This window comes from Garra rufa, chromosome 16 (genome assembly GCF_049309525.1).
Source record: "Garra rufa chromosome 16, GarRuf1.0, whole genome shotgun sequence".
Lineage (NCBI taxonomy): Eukaryota > Metazoa > Chordata > Actinopteri > Cypriniformes > Cyprinidae > Garra > Garra rufa.
The window spans coordinates 6,677,398-6,693,205 of record NC_133376.1 but is presented as its reverse complement, the minus strand read 5'-3'; the positions used below and the strand labels follow the sequence as shown (position 1 = coordinate 6,693,205).

Sequence of the window (15,808 nt, the reverse complement as noted above, 5' to 3'; positions counted from 1 at the left end):
ATTTACCAAGCTTTGATGACTGATGGTCCGTAAAATTAAAAAATAGTTAACTGTTAAAAATAACAGCTGAACATAAGTAAATTAAATATTGTTTAAATTGTTACTGCCTTGAGTTACTATTTTGGAATAAATGTAAAATGCTAAACAACAATAACTTGATGAGATTCATATTTGGCTTTAATAAATATAATACTGATTACATTGTTAATGCAAAAATATAAAATAGATTTTTTTTTCTTTCTTTCTTTTTCTGGTACTGTAAGTAATGTTTATTTAACCAAGAAAATGTGACTAGGGCATGAATTTACAGGACTTTGTCTTCTCATGTCAGAACAGCACCATACACCGCTGCATTAAACATCTGTTTTTCATCTTTTTCACAGCCTCATTGTGTTTGTAATGACGCTCTGGCAAACTATTCAAACTCAAACTTTCAAGGAAAATGTTTTTAAGCAAAGACTAAAAGACAATGTGGTGTTGTTCATTTATAACCTACGTTTAACTGTTTACTTGATTGTATTTAGGCTCCAAAGCTCATTAAAGTTGTGCTCATTTGTGACTGTTATCAAATTTTCAAAGTGTCTAAAAAACATTAGCTTTAATCCAAAAAACTCCTATTGGGTTTTTGCTGAGGGAACCAGAGTGATGCTAACTTCTGTGTTGGCCTGGCTATTTAGGAACAAAACAACAGTCTATTTTGTTTAGTGACTACGTTCATCTTACCAGTGGGCTCCTGGGTGTCAGGAGCAGCTCTGTGGAGCTGTGGCCGATGCCTGTGGGGATCCCCGCTGTCCGGTACATGGAGCCCACCACTCGCTTCTTCCTCGCCTCCTTCGCATCCTTCACCAGATCCACTGTGAGTCCCTGCTCAGCAAAGCTCTTCAAGCCATCGCTCGCAGGCGCCCCGTCCTGCCACAGCCGGTACTGCTCATTATGGGTCACGGCTGCACAGAAATAAAAGCAGCCAATGAGTAAAATGTAAACTCAGAGGAAACAAATGTAAAATCACTCATGTTTTTTAGGCCTGTAGCGGTCTGTTGAACATTACTACCACTCCATGAATTTTTATTGCTCATCAGATTCCGCAAAACGTAAATACAGCTCTGCCACCTTCTGTGTGCCCTACACACCTCGGGCTGCGGTATAAAGCCATTAAGAATACCAAGCGAATAAACACCTACAAACTAATCCCTCAGTGAGAAAAAACAGACCTACTAGTGTGCACCTAAAGTTCAGGGGTGACTGAAACAGTTATGTAATATGTTAAAGTACATATTATTATTGCAAGGTCTCAGAAACAAAACAGTATTAATCTTTTATCATCATGACATTCAGCATGCATCATATCTGCAGTTCACTGCAGTAACAAAGACTGTAAATATACAAAGACAACACTCCCATTACTTATGAATGGGAAAAACGGCATCATGCAATATGGCGGAATAGTCCCGCCTTCTAAATGAAAGAGCCAATCACTGATTGGTAAAGTCATTGCATCACTGCAGCAACCATTAGAAGCTCCGGTTCCAATAGAAACCAGAGACTCGTGCTTATGACACATGCACATTGGCTGGTTTAGATTGAAAAATAAGCTTTTTTAATGCTACGAAAACAACATTTTGGGGGCAGTTAATTTCAGATTTTGTTGGTGATTTGAAAAATGTATAAATTTGTATGTATGTCACGTAAAATTGGTTCTACAAAAGCATTTTTTTATGTTTACACAGACTCTAAAACATGTAATGTTTACTTTGTTTGCCATGGGACACAAAGGCGATTTCTCCGACATGCTGTGACTGACAATAGAACTATAAAATGCACTAAAAAAGCAACAATTACAGAAGGATCAATTTTATTTGTGCACTATAATCTAAATCTACAGAAACCACTGCAAGGAACAGAACCATATCCAAGCCTTTATTCTGTCATCTTCATCTCCATCCTGAGCAGCGGCCTACAAATTCAAAAGTTGCCGCTTCAAGAAACTTTACGAATGCTCATTGGCTCTCGCCTACTTCATCACAGATTGTGACAAGTGATAAATTCTGCTCTGCACCTCATACAAACTGATTGTATTCTACCAGAGAGGACTGCGACTGCAACACATTGTTATTTGGACTGCTTTTGGTACTGTTTTTGACATTTTTGCACTAAATAAATTATTGTGATGCACTTATCTTTTATGTTTTTCTTTATACTGTACAGAAATAGTTATGGTTAGGTTTAGAGGAGTGGGACTAGCGACTATAAAAAAATATATTTTTAATGCTACATTGTCACTAAAATTGTATTTCTTTGCATATTTCAGTCCATTATGCCTTATATCTTTTTTTATATTCGCTATAAAACGAGCAGTTTAGGTTTGGGGGTCAAAAAATCTAAATAGCTTATCGATAAAATGATAAATGCATTCACACAAATATCTTAATGATATAAAAGATTAGCAATTTTTACGATTGTTTAAATAAAATATGTCCAAATTGTATGTTTCAGCATAAAAGTTAAAGGGGGGGGGGGGGGGGGTCCAATGCTGTTTTATGCATGTTAAGTTAATTACTTTGTTAAAGAGTTGGATTCTCATGCTAAATATGGCCAAGTTTAAAAAAAAAAAAAGATTTGGACATATAAGTATTTCTATGCCGAATACACACTTCCGGGTTTCTTACAAGTTTTGGAAAGTTTTTTTCACATCGACCAGAGCGAGAGCAAGTGCACACCCATCAACGTGCTTCATTCGGCTGCACTGCTGCACTGGACTTGCAAGAATGTGTGGTTTTGGTTGTAAGGCAAAGATAACCTTGCTCAGCTTGGATTTGCACATCGTTTGATACTGAAAGATGAAGCAGGTCCCAGCTATAAAAGATCCCGGTCATGATTCAGAACTGCAGATGGTAAGTAAAACGGCATCAAAATGTCTGTTTTGTTAGCAATCGGTGTGTGAGTGCTTGTCAATCTTTAGCTCCGCCCACGGAGCTTGGCTGTTTTTGGAGAGAATCGTAAAGCTGTATCTTTCTTTTGTAAATATGATTAAACTAAGGATTTTTTGGAGATATGAAGGATGCAGTACTACTCTATAGGTACTTAAGACTAACATGAGGTGAAACTGTGTGTGTTATGCCCCCTTTAAGTATTAATATCTACATATAAACAATTACAGACAAGGCTAGTAATTCAATTGCAGCAAGCACTGTTTGAGATTTTTACGATTCTCCCTTATAAAAGGGACTTTGCAATAAAAAAAAATCAAATGTAGTGGTTAAATATGTGCAAAGACAAACTTTTTCGCAAGATGCGGAACACATACCACCATGGCACATTTGAAAATTAAATGTCCACTGAGTGGTGCTAAAAAAGTGTTCAGGTTTTTTCCCGGAACAGATAAATGTACATATGGTACATTTTATGTGACATTGGTTTTCTATGTGTCACCGCAGTTCTGAATTAAAATATAACTCTAATGCTCTGTGATGATTTAAAATAACATACCATCTGCACTACACCTAAACCTACCCGTTAGTATGAACAAAAGCGAATGTGACATAAAAACACAATGGCAAGCATTCAGTTGCAGCTTGTTTTTCGATCTTTCATCATACAGATCTTTCATTATGAGTAAAAGAATTTTTGTGGTGAAACACTTTTTGTAGATTTCTGTGATTCATAGCAAAAAAACGGTAATTTCTATCCATCATTGACTACATAGTCAAGCACATTAAAAGTGCGTCACATTTACTGTTGCTCAGCAAAATTTGAGGGATGAAATCCAGATTTCCCCATGCAGATTTCTCAACAGGTCCAGTTTTTCACTCAGATTCACAACACTAGCCAATGGAGAGCTGCTCAGCTTGAAAGTGACTTTTGAGTTAGCTGTGCTTTATGCATCGCTACATTGACAATAGACAATGGACTTTTTTGACAACATTTGCCAATATGATCATACCTTACGTCTAAACTACTTTTCCAAAAGTGACGTCCTCTTCTTTAATAGGAATCTGTTCAACAGCTCTCAAAAACCACAAAGACACGTGCAACCAGACTAGAGTTACATTCTCTGATTTTTTAATTTTCTTGCCTTTGTAAAACTTGCCATCCTGATATGAGAGCTTGTAAGTAGCAGTTATCAGGATGTTGCAATGCTATTGCGAAGCTGGTCTGATATAATGTTGATATAAACTTTTTTTCTGGCCCAAGTTAAAAGTACAAGCAGTAGCTGATGCTTTTTTTAAACTTCCTGTTTAGAGCTCAACAGATGTGGCCTTCGACAAATTGCTTTTGCACATTTTTGATGCATTGCTTTTGTTCACTTTTTTAAGCTGCTTTGGATAATAGTCTAATCTGTAATCTGCAAAATGCAGATAAATGCAAATGTCACGGTAAACTGCCTCTTTATTAGGGGCCATTCACACAAAATACAAAAATACAACAAGCAAGTCAGGTGGAATGAACAAAAACAAGATCTAAAGACCCTGCAAAGGTGTGCAACGCTAGCTCAATGGTAAATCAAATCCATACAGTGCACTTAAAAAGTAAAACCATAAATACATAGTGCAATGTAATGGAAAAACCTGTTCTGTCTGAACTTCACCTAATGAAAAACCTCAAGAGCTAGAAAGTTCTTTTAACATGGGCACTGTGCTTTTACTACTCTGTGTGCGGGAGACACTGCAAAAGACACGTGTAAAGGTCAAACACGTCCATCGAAAAACAAAGTTGAAGATGAAAATCTACTTCTGTGTTTCACAGAAAACAGCATGTTTGGAACAACCTAAGGATGTTTAAATACACAGAGACAAAACGTTCCTAGTTTGATAATTCACCTATTAGCTCTTGATATCATAACGGAGGTTTGAAAGAGGAAGGAGCTAAGATGATGTTTCGAAATTATTTCTTTAACATCCCACTGCGTTCTTCATAACTACAAACCATTTTGGTCTGGCAGACCCTGAGCTGAGAGAGTGCAAGAGACTGAGAGAAAAAGATACAAGTGAGAATGACAAGAAGGCAGGCAGCACGTTTGGCACGCTGACGCGTCTGGTCTCTCAACGCTACGCGTCTGGCCCAAACGTGGACAGAAAAATTGAAGAGACCTGACCTCAATCAGCTAAACCACAAACCGCAACCGTCTCCATTGCTTTTATCTCTCTATCTCAGTCTTTCCCCTAATAGTCCCATCCTTCATATGCGGAGTTCATACGTACGGCACAACCTTTTGATTAGATACAAAAATGTGCGGTTTCTGAACATAATTGCGATACAACAGTGATAAATGGATAAAGAGAGGGTCGGAAAGCCATCCAGGAGGCAGGAGAAACCGCACAGACATCATCTCAGCGCTCTAAAGCCGCAGCCTGAACTTTCAGGATCTCTGGGTTGTAAATGTTTTGGCTGAGGCCGTCTACGTCTGCTGCTGGTCTTGGCTCGTGCGTGGTGGCATGTGACGGCTGGTATAGCGGTGACACCCAAAGCGCACATCCTCAGAAAAAGCCAGCACACAGTGATCGCATTAAACTCAGCGGCCGTTGCATGCGTTGTGTATTTATGGAAGGACTATTAAAGGACAGGGCGAACCTGCAGGGCAGCCCGTGTCATCTGGCAACGGTTATTACTCCTCAACCTCGCTCTCGTTCTGCTTTCCTCATTAGACTGCCCTGCTCCCGTGGTGTGGCGGGTAATGCGCGTATGTTTGGAGGGTCGCCGGGGCAAAGCTCAGAGTTAACAGACCAGCTGTGAGTACTTAGCGTCCTGGCATATGGTGAGGTGAGGAAGTTTAAACAGCCTCATCTCTAACGCACGTGGAGCCATCGGCGGTCAGAGAACCTCAGAGAACGAGATGTTCAGCTTCTGGCAATCTACGTTTGGCTCATCAGCCCAACACCTCATGTCACAAGGAGTCTTACCCATGAGTTTGGACCACTGCGCAGGTGGTCGGAATAAGGGATACTGCTTGGGGAAAGTCTGTGGACTCCAGTGGCCGGTGAACACCAGGATGTACGAGGCGGGTCCTCGAGCGCTGCACTCCGTCCCATTGGTCAGGTTCACCGGGGCCGCGCAGGACAGCGCAAACCTGAGCAGCACGACCAACAACTGCTGCAGCCAACCAGGAAAAAAGACCTCTGATGACATGATCTGCGTCAGGGAAAAAAAGAGCAGGAAAAGTCATTAGCCAAGTACAGGGGTGAAAAAAGCAGTTTGTTTCCCTTCTTCTCATTATTGTTCATATCAGCTATGTTTTTGAAATGAAATAAATTCCCATTTCAGTTTCTCGTCCTACAGTAACTCTGATCCACTCATGCAGCAAATATGTATTTCTAGGGGAAATTACATAACTTTGGTTCCTGACACCTTAATCCTCTGTCAAGGGAAGCATCTGAGATTTGCAGCTTGCTCTGACAAGAATGCATTCAAAGACACTCACCAACTGATATTACAAAGAAACCCTTATGAGCTTTTGAGAATATTTTGGGAATGAGAATAGCGCAGACAAGATTTGCTGTTTATTTACTCACCCTCAGGGCTTTCGTGATGTAACTTATGTGACTTTTTGTCTTCAGGAGAACACTCAGGATGATCTTTAGCTGAACCCATCTTTGGTGATTCATACAATGCAAGACATTGGCTACCATCACTTCAACAGTCAAATGAAGATACAAAAACACTAAATTAATCCATAGCCTCAAGCCTCTTTCACACAAACAGACTTTACTGGTAAATTACCAGTAAATTACTGTTAAGGGGAACCCTGGCTATTAAGACTTGTATGGGTTAATATAACATAAATGATGTCTCTTACTAAAATATGTAGTGGAAAACCTATGAAAGATTTATAATAACGTTATTTTAAAAATTGTTTTACACATATTTTGGACAATGGGCGGCACCATTATTTTGATTACGTAGAACGGCTTGGACATCTCTTGCTATTTTTACCGTAACACAACTCAGAAAATAAAATACTGATACGATGCCACATTGTGCGGCTTTTGGTTATAATTTTCAGTCTAAGGGCAACAAGAGAAGTGATGTAAGTCTTCACTGATTCCTAGTGACAAGAAGAAGATAAAATAATGGGAAGATGCCTGTAGACAAATAAAACTTCCTAAAGACCAGCGTCTTTGTTCTCTCCACTTTAGCCCTGATGCCTTTGAGGCTTTTAGTTGACAACACTGAAAGAGCTTACAAATGATGTAAACATGCCGATGCTTGCCATGACGCTGCAGCCCCTGAAGGATTTTCTCAACGCAGAGTTTACTTGATATCCGGGTGCGTTTAGACTCATTGTGGGGAAAATCGATGGTACGACATTTAGTTTAAGACTGTGTTTATATCCATCACCACCTCTAAGCTCTTTCAGTAGCTGTGGCCATCGTATCAGTATTTTATTTTCCGAGTTGTGTTGCGGTAAAAATAGTGTAGCTCAGTGCCAGTAGCTCACCAAGTACAACCATTCTACTTAATTAAAATACTGGCACCCCCCACAGTCCAAAATATGTATATAACAATGTGGATTTTTTAAATAACGTCCATTTTTTTCATAGATTTTCAATTGCATATTTCGGTAATATACATAATTTATGTTATATTTAGCTATGCCAGTCTTCATACCCAGGGTTCCCTTTGAGAATTCATGTGTGAATAGAACCTTTTAAAAAAAACTGTAAATTGTTGGAACAATTGTTGGAGAAGTTGTGTCATTATCAGTAAATTACGTAAAACGTCTACTTTGGGCCAGTCCAGTCCGGCACTAGGTCAATCATAACTTTCTGAAGCAGATGACGCAATTACTTTGAGTTATGTAGTTCAGTTTGAAGGCGTCTAATAGGATGTCTCTGGGCCACAAGCAGCTGCATGGATGTGAATGTTTGACACAAAAATGAAAACATCAACAAAACACTGTTTACAAACACAACAACAGAGGCGCAGCCATTTAGAGGTAATTTCTGGTTAATGATATCACAGAGTTTACCGGTAATTTGAAGCCAATGTGTGAATAGTACTTTACCGGTAAAGATGGAACGCCGATGTCTGTGTGAACAGCGCATTTTTGTATTCACCGGTAAAGTTTCTTCGGGCAAATGCGCGTTCATGACGCATGCGCGGAAGAACTGACGCTGATGTTTACTACAGAGACAGAGTGGACGCGAGTGCAGCTGGTGGCTTGGTTTTAGCAATATCTTTGCACCTGTATTGTATTGTTAATCAAGAGGGTACTTATATTTGCTTATCCTGGATTATTTTACTGACGATCCTGTTATAAACAACAAAGACGTCAGTTTGCAGCAGCGTTTAGTGCGTAAGCGCGCAGGACCGTTTGTTTGAGGCTGTAGATTATTAGGTTATAATTATTAGGTTATTAGTTATTAGGTTATAATGTTGTAAATAATGTTCCGTTTCTTACACAGTTTTTGTTTTGCTTCATAAGAGCCCAATATAGCGTCAGGAGCCTGGGGTATTCATTTGGGTTTTTGTATTTGCTTTTTTTTGACTCAGAAAGTGATAGTAGTAGCCGTTGACTTGCACTTTATGAATGACCAAGGACCACAGTTTTAGTTGTACACCATCTTTACTGTTCCACTAAAGAAAAAAGAAATCACCAACATCTTGAATGGCCTGAGCTGGGGGTGAGTAAATTAACAGCAAATTTTAAGGGGCATGTAATTCAAATGAAAAGTCTATCATCATTTACTCTTCTTATGCTGAAAAAAATGATAATAAAATTCTTATTTGCATTCAGTGAATGTGAATTGAGACTGGGACAAAACTACCATATGGATATGGAGGAGTAAGATGTGCCACACCAGGTTTGAAGGTAACGGTGAACTTGTGACATGCGTAAACCTGTTGACGTGTGTTGACATGCCATGTTTTAACAGGCACCCCTTATGCCAAGGACATGTAATTTTTTTTCCACTGTAAGGGGAAAAAAACATTTAATGGGCTTTTACTACCGAAGCCAAAGTTACCATAGATATAAAACTGTTTACAGATGCTCGTGAAGACAGGAGCTCAAACCTGATTATGGTAAAGGTAGTTACATTTCTGACATTTTATGAGATTTTCAATCTTTTTTAGTAATTTTTAAAACCTGACAGCTGTTTCTCAAAAGTTAGTCAGTCAGACCTACTTTAAAACATAAAGGTGAGTACATTTTTGTGTGAACTATCCCTTCAAAGCCAGACTAACAAAGGGTTTGCAAAGCCAAGTCAGTTTAATAAAACTTTACCTCAAAGATGCTTTAAATAAAACCGAATTAACAGCTGTTAAAGGCATGTGTGATGAACTCAACATCACCACGGCACAGATTTACCTAGAACCCCACAGTCCCATCCCAGCCGACCCCGTCTTATCACAACAACCCTAGGCTTGCCGTTTATTCCCGACTAAATTAAAATAACACAACGACAAGGATTGTGTGACTGAGTTATTTTCATCCCGCATAGCCTGTGATTGAGTGTTGAGCGTATTACGCAATTCCAGCTTAGACCTCGGCAGAAGGTTTAGAGCGTGACTGCATGAGATACTGGGATCTGCATCGTCTGCCACTGTCTCTTAATAAAGAGGCGAAGCGACAAAGGGCAGAAGTTCATCACTGCAGGCACAGACTATTGCAGTTGCCCTGTCCACTGGATCCCTATAGTTTATAACGAGCCACGATCATATGACAGAGCAGCAGATCAAAGACACAGGCTCACCGCGTCCCGCTTCTGGTATTTTTATGCTCTCCTGTTAAAGTTTGGAGTCATTAATGTAGGTTTAGGTTGGACTGGTAGTTCATATATATATATATATATATATATTTCAGAGGGTGACTCTGATGTTATTGAGGAAAAGCAGTGGACTGGGTTATAATAGTGCCCATGATGAACAGGAACAGATATATTAGGATCCATGAGGTCTTGAGTCACCAGAAATGACCTCATGTCTAATGGACATAGTTCTGGAGTGAGAAAGCAGCTAAAACGCAGCTTGTTTTAAAGCCGGCTGGACCGCAGGTTCAATGGGACATGGATAAAATCTTACGAGCGAGGACTGAACGTGCACTCCTTTAGTGGTTTCCTTTCCTTTTCTTCAGAACTCAGAGTCTTTTTCCCAATGTTTGACAGATCAGATTTCCGCATCTTTTGGAAAATCTGAAGTGTCACAGTGCTTTCTCACATGCAGCCTTTTCCAACTGCATTTTTCCCTTTAGAGGTGAACAGTGTGTGACTAGAAATGTCAGGCAAATGAGCCTTGGCATTTTGCCAGTGCAACATCGCTGGAAAAGTTTCATATTGATGCTATTTGTGAGCAAAGTCTGTAACATTATTGGTTTGAGTAATTAAGAGGTTGAGGAGCTCTGACATTTAAAAAAAGCATTGGAGCCCATTACAAATTTGTCTTTATGTTGATTATAGATGGTTTTTGGAAACTTATTTTCAAGAAACTTCAAACATTTTTTTTTTCATGTACCCATTTGCACTGGTCAATTTTAGGATTTTGGGGCTATTTTTAATTGCATTACGTGACTTCTTTCTGGTTTATGGAAAGAGAACATCCAAAATAAAACATTTCAGTTGCAACTCATCTTTAAAAGCAGTTTTTTTCTCCTGCACTGAGCCAGAAATCTCCACTTCAGAAGCACTTACATACACCAAATTGTACCATTTAATTTCTATATGCACTTTATTTTTCCCGTAAGACTGGGTGCGGAAATTTGTCAATTTAGTGTGTCTGCCTTCCGGTGTCATTTGCTTTGAGTTGTTTTTAGCAGTATAAAACAGCTTCTTTTGCTGCCTGATTTTGGAAATTGGTGTGACTTACCATATTATTACAATGTAGTGCAAGCAGTTTTACTGTTTTATGCCTTTTTTAATTCTTCTTGTTAATTCCCTAGTTCGGCTAATATACCTGAAGTCACACATTCACAGAAAACGGCTTACTTCCATGTTGATATATTCTGAAAGTTTTTTCATAGAGTGGTGTGTTAACAAATAATTTGTCTGTTTTATACATTTTATTCTACAAACGTGATGAAAATTTTCTTTCTGGCTGACAGTTTTTTCATATTTATGGAGTGATGAAAAGAGATCTGAAGTAAAATCCTTGAACCTGGCTCTATCCAATTTTGTGGTTTATGTTTTGGAAATGTTTGCAAATTTGTGCATATTTAATTAGAAAATGCCTCAATTGCGTACTTAAACATAACATTTCAGAAACCTGTAAAACAAAACAGCTGTACTTTGACTAAATAAACTGGAGAAGTTTGTGGATTTTAACCACATTCACCTGGTGTCATGCCTTAAAAGGATAGTTCACCAAAAAAAAAAAAAAAAAAAAAATTCTGGCATTACTCACCCGTATGTCGTTCCAAACCAGTAAGACCTTTGTTCATCTTCGAAACACAAATTAAGATATTTTTGATGAAATCCAAGAGCTTTCTGACTCTGCATAGACAGCAGTGTAACTGCCACGTCCAAACCAAGAAAGTTAGTAAGGACATTACCCGATGGTTACACCACATGGCATGTAGAAAACTAAAATAATGACTTTATTTAACAATTTCTTCCCTTTCATGTCAGTCTTTGAAACGGGTAAGTAATTAATGACAGAATTTTCATTTTTTAATGAACTATCCCTTTAAGGACCCTACAAATGTCATTTGGTGTAACCATCAGTAAAAATAAATACATATTTTTTTAGATAAATTTTTTTTTAATTAATTATTTATTCATAAATATGATTCAGTGTTTTGGGGAGATGCACCACATGACATTTACAGACTGAACTAATCTTTCCTCATAAAATGGTACTGTTTTATTCCTATTTATGTTCCGAAGGTTTCTGTAGAGAGGTTTGTTAATATATCATTCGCCTTTTATATGAAAAAACATGAAAAATGACTATTTTCTTTCTGGCTGTTGACATTTTTTTCATGTTTATAGAGTGATGAAAAGAGATCCAAAGTAAAATCCTTATCTCTTATATGTCAACAAAATGAAACAAGAAATTTTAACCTGGCCCTGTCCAATTTTGTGGTTTATGTTTTGGAACTGTTTGCCAATTTGTGCATATTCAATTAGAAAACATAACATTTCAGAAAGCTTGTAAAACAAAACAGCTGTACTCTAACTAATCAATTGGAGAAGTTTGGATTTTAACCACATTCACCTGGTGTCTTGCCTTACATGGTGTCACAGGGAGGGTCAGAGACGTTCGGATCCATTTGCAGCATTTATTCAAACAAACAAACACAAAGGGTCAAGCAGAAATCGTGGTCAAAAAACAGGCAGAAAGGTCGGGGCTGGCAGCGAGAATCAAAACACGGGGAGTAGTCCAGGAATCAAACACAGGGAAAACAAACACGGAAGGAAACGCTCGGAAATACAGACCATACGGAACAATAAGACTTCGCAGAGTGGCTGTGTGTGTGAGAAGCTTAAATGCATGTGGGTAAATGTGAAACAGGTGTGTGCAGCAATCAGTGCAGTGGGAAACGAGGAGCAGCTGTGTGCAGTGATTGGTGCAGTGGCTTATGGGGATTGCAGTCCAGAATGTGTGTGCAAGAGTTCATGATGACAAGACGACCAATACGTGACAGAGCCCCTCCCCAAGGAGCGGCTTCCAGACGCTCTAACCACCTAATGAAACCCGGAGGGTGGTGGAGCGGAGGCGGAACAGGGGGAGGGATGGAGGGCCAGGTCCATGTGGGGGTAATGGAGGCAGTCCCGAGGCGGAACCGGAGAGTCGATGGTCCTGGGCGACGCAGAGGATCCGGAGGGCCAAGGCGGAACCCAAGGCTCTGGCGACCCCGGCGGAGATGGAGGTCCGGAGGTACGCAGCGGAGCCGGAGTGACAGAGGATCGAGGCTGTGCCCACGGGAGGGAGGAGGTCCACAGAGCCGGCAGGACGGAGTGACGAGGCGCAGCCGGAGGAGTAGAGTCCAGAGGCGAAGGTGGGGCGACGACTGACCGGGGCGGAGCCGGAGAGACGATGGAGCCCGGAGGAGCTGGTGGGCCGATGGCCGACAGCGGAGACGAGGGAGCACAGAGCCGGGGTGGAGCCGCAGGGTCGGAGGGCCGAGGTGGAGTCCAGGACTCTGAGACTGGAGGTGATGGTGAGGGATCCTTCAGTCTGGACACCGATGGAGACTGGCAGTCCCACGGCAAGTCCTCTGCACCGAAGGTGGGATGTGGGTGAGCAGAGGGACTGTCAGGAGACAGAGGTGGCGGGACTGGAGCAGCAGGGAGGGCGGGTGGGAACCCACACAGTCCATACATGGCCTCCGTGACCAGAACCGGGCAGACAGGAATCTCAGGACGACTGGATGGAACCAGCGGAGGCTCTAGAAGGCTGGGCGGAACCAGCGGAGGCTCTGGAAGGCCGGGCGGAACCAGCGGAGGCTCTGGAAGGCCGGGCGGGACCAGCGGAGACTCTGGAAGGCCGGGCGGGACCAGCGGAGACTCTGGAAGGCCGGGCGGGACCAGCGGAGGCTCTGGAAGGCCGGGCGGGACCAGCGGAGGCTCTGGAAGGCCGGGCGGGACCAGCGGAGGCTCTGGAAAGCCGGGCGGGACCAGCGGAGACTCTGGAAGGCCGGGCGGGACCAGCGGAGACTCTGGAAGGCCGGGCGGGACCAGCGGAGACTCTGGAAGGCCGGGCTGAACCAGCGGAGGCTCTGGAAGGCTGGGCGGAACCAGCGGAGGCTCTGGAAGACTGGGCTGAACCAGCGGAGGCTCTGAAAGGCTGGTTGGGAGACCAGCTGCTCGAGCCGACAGCAGCGTTGGGTCCTCCACGCTAGACATTAATCTTTGATAAGTCTTGGGTGCAAATTTGGGCGTGGCGGCAGCCACCTTGGGTGCAGATTCTGGCGTGGCGGCAGCCATCTTGGGTGCAGACTCCGGAAGGGCAGCCATGTTATGAACAGGCTCTGGAAGGGCAGACATCTTGTGCTGTGGCTCCTCTAAAACATCCACAGTTAACGGTGAGCCACATAGCAACAGCGCATACTGCATACAGTCCTGTAGCGAGCAGATAAATTCCCCTCCAGGCAGCATTGATTTGGCAGGTTCATTAAGTCCATAACGAAATAGGCCCCTAAGCCACGCTTCATCGTAAAATGGTAGTTCCTTGGACAACTCACAAAACTGGTGAACATATTCATCAATGGGTAGATCTCCCTGTCGCAGATTAAGTAGCTGGTTGACTGGGTCCATGTTTGCGCTGGTGGTGGGATAAGGCTGCTGGATCCTGGTGCGGCGAAGTCTTCTGTCACAGGGAGGGTCAGAGACGTTCGGATCCATTTGCAGCATTTATTCAAACAAACAAACACAAAGGGTCAAGCAGAAATCGTGGTCAAAAAACAGGCAGAAAGGTCGGGGCTGGCAGCGAGAATCAAAACACGGGGAGTAGTCCAGGAATCAAACACAGGGAAAACAAACACGGAAGGAAACGCTCGGAAATACAGACCATACGGAACAATAAGACTTCGCAGAGTGGCTGTGTGTGTGAGAAGCTTAAATGCATGTGGGTAAATGTGAAACAGGTGTGTGCAGCAATCAGTGCAGTGGGAAACGAGGAGCAGCTGTGTGCAGTGATTGGTGCAGTGGCTTATGGGGATTGCAGTCCAGAATGTGTGTGCAAGAGTTCATGATGACAAGACGACCAATACGTGACACATGGATAGTTCACCATAAAAAAAAATAAAAAATCTGTCATTACTCAGCCTCACCTTCGTTTCAACCTGTAAGACCTTGTTCATCTTCAGAACACAAATTAAGATATTTTTGACGAAATCCAAGCGTTTTCTGACCCTGCATAGACAGCAATGCAACTGTCACGTTCAAGGCCCAGAAAGGTAGTAAGGACATTGTTAAGATAGTCCATGTGACATCAGTGATTCAACCTTAATGTTATGCTACGAGAATAAGACTTTTTTCAACAATTACTTCTCTTCCATGTCAGTCTTCGATGGGCATTCACGACTGTGTCAAAGACTGACACGGAAGAGAAGAAATTGTTATTAATTGTTATTTTTGTTTTCTTTGCACACAAAAAGTACTCTCGTAGTGTCATAACATTAAGGTTGAACCACTGATGTCACATGGACTATCTTAACAATGTTGTGTTAACAAAGTCAGTTGTGTTGCTCACTATGCAGGGTCCGAAAGCTCTTGGATTTTATAAAAAATTAATTTGTGTCCCGAAGATGAACGAAAGGTCTTACAGGTTTGGAACAACACGAGGGTGAGTAATTAATGTCCCTCTATGGACCCTACAAATGTCATGTGGTTTAAGCAATCAGGTAAAAAACATTTTTAAAAATGTTTCTACAAATATTTTTAAGGTAAAAATGTTTTTAATAAATTACTTATTCATGATCAAGTGTTTTGGGGAGTTGCACCACATGACATTTACAGCCTGAACTAATCTTTCCTCATAAAAAGGTTAAATAATCAGATATTTTAAGAGACTTATTGAGCTTGGCTCACTCAGAATGTTCTGCAAGGGTCATATCAATGACATTATTTCCTGTTATATGTTTTGTTTTTCATACATGTTGGTCACACCACATGAAAATTGTCAGTTGTATTGCTGTCTATGCAGGGTCTAAAAGCTCTCGGATTCCATCAAAAATATCTTAATTTGTGTTTGGAACAATATAAGGTTGAGTAATTAATGGCAGAAATTTCATTTTTTGGGTGAACTATCCCTTTTTAGGACCCTACAAATGTCATGTGGTGTAACCATCAGGTAAAACATTTTTAGAATTCATTTTTGAGCTAAAAAGGTTTTAATGAATCTTTATTCATAAATATCATTTAGTGGGTTTCAGCCA

General features: G+C 41.2%; 1 protein-coding gene across 1 annotated transcript in view; it reads right to left on the bottom strand.

Moving 5' to 3' along the window:
* Window positions 1–15,808, bottom strand: part of spon2a (spondin 2a, extracellular matrix protein) — a 34,462-nt gene that overhangs the window by 16,229 nt on the left and 2,425 nt on the right. Inside the window, exons 2-3 of the mRNA XM_073820847.1 lie at window positions 5,898–6,126; window positions 724–944 (exon numbers count right to left, since the gene is read on the bottom strand). Coding sequence (XP_073676948.1) covers window positions 724–944; window positions 5,898–6,123 — 447 coding nt within the window. The 5' untranslated portion in view covers window positions 6,124–6,126. The remainder of the gene's footprint in view (window positions 1–723; window positions 945–5,897; window positions 6,127–15,808) is intronic.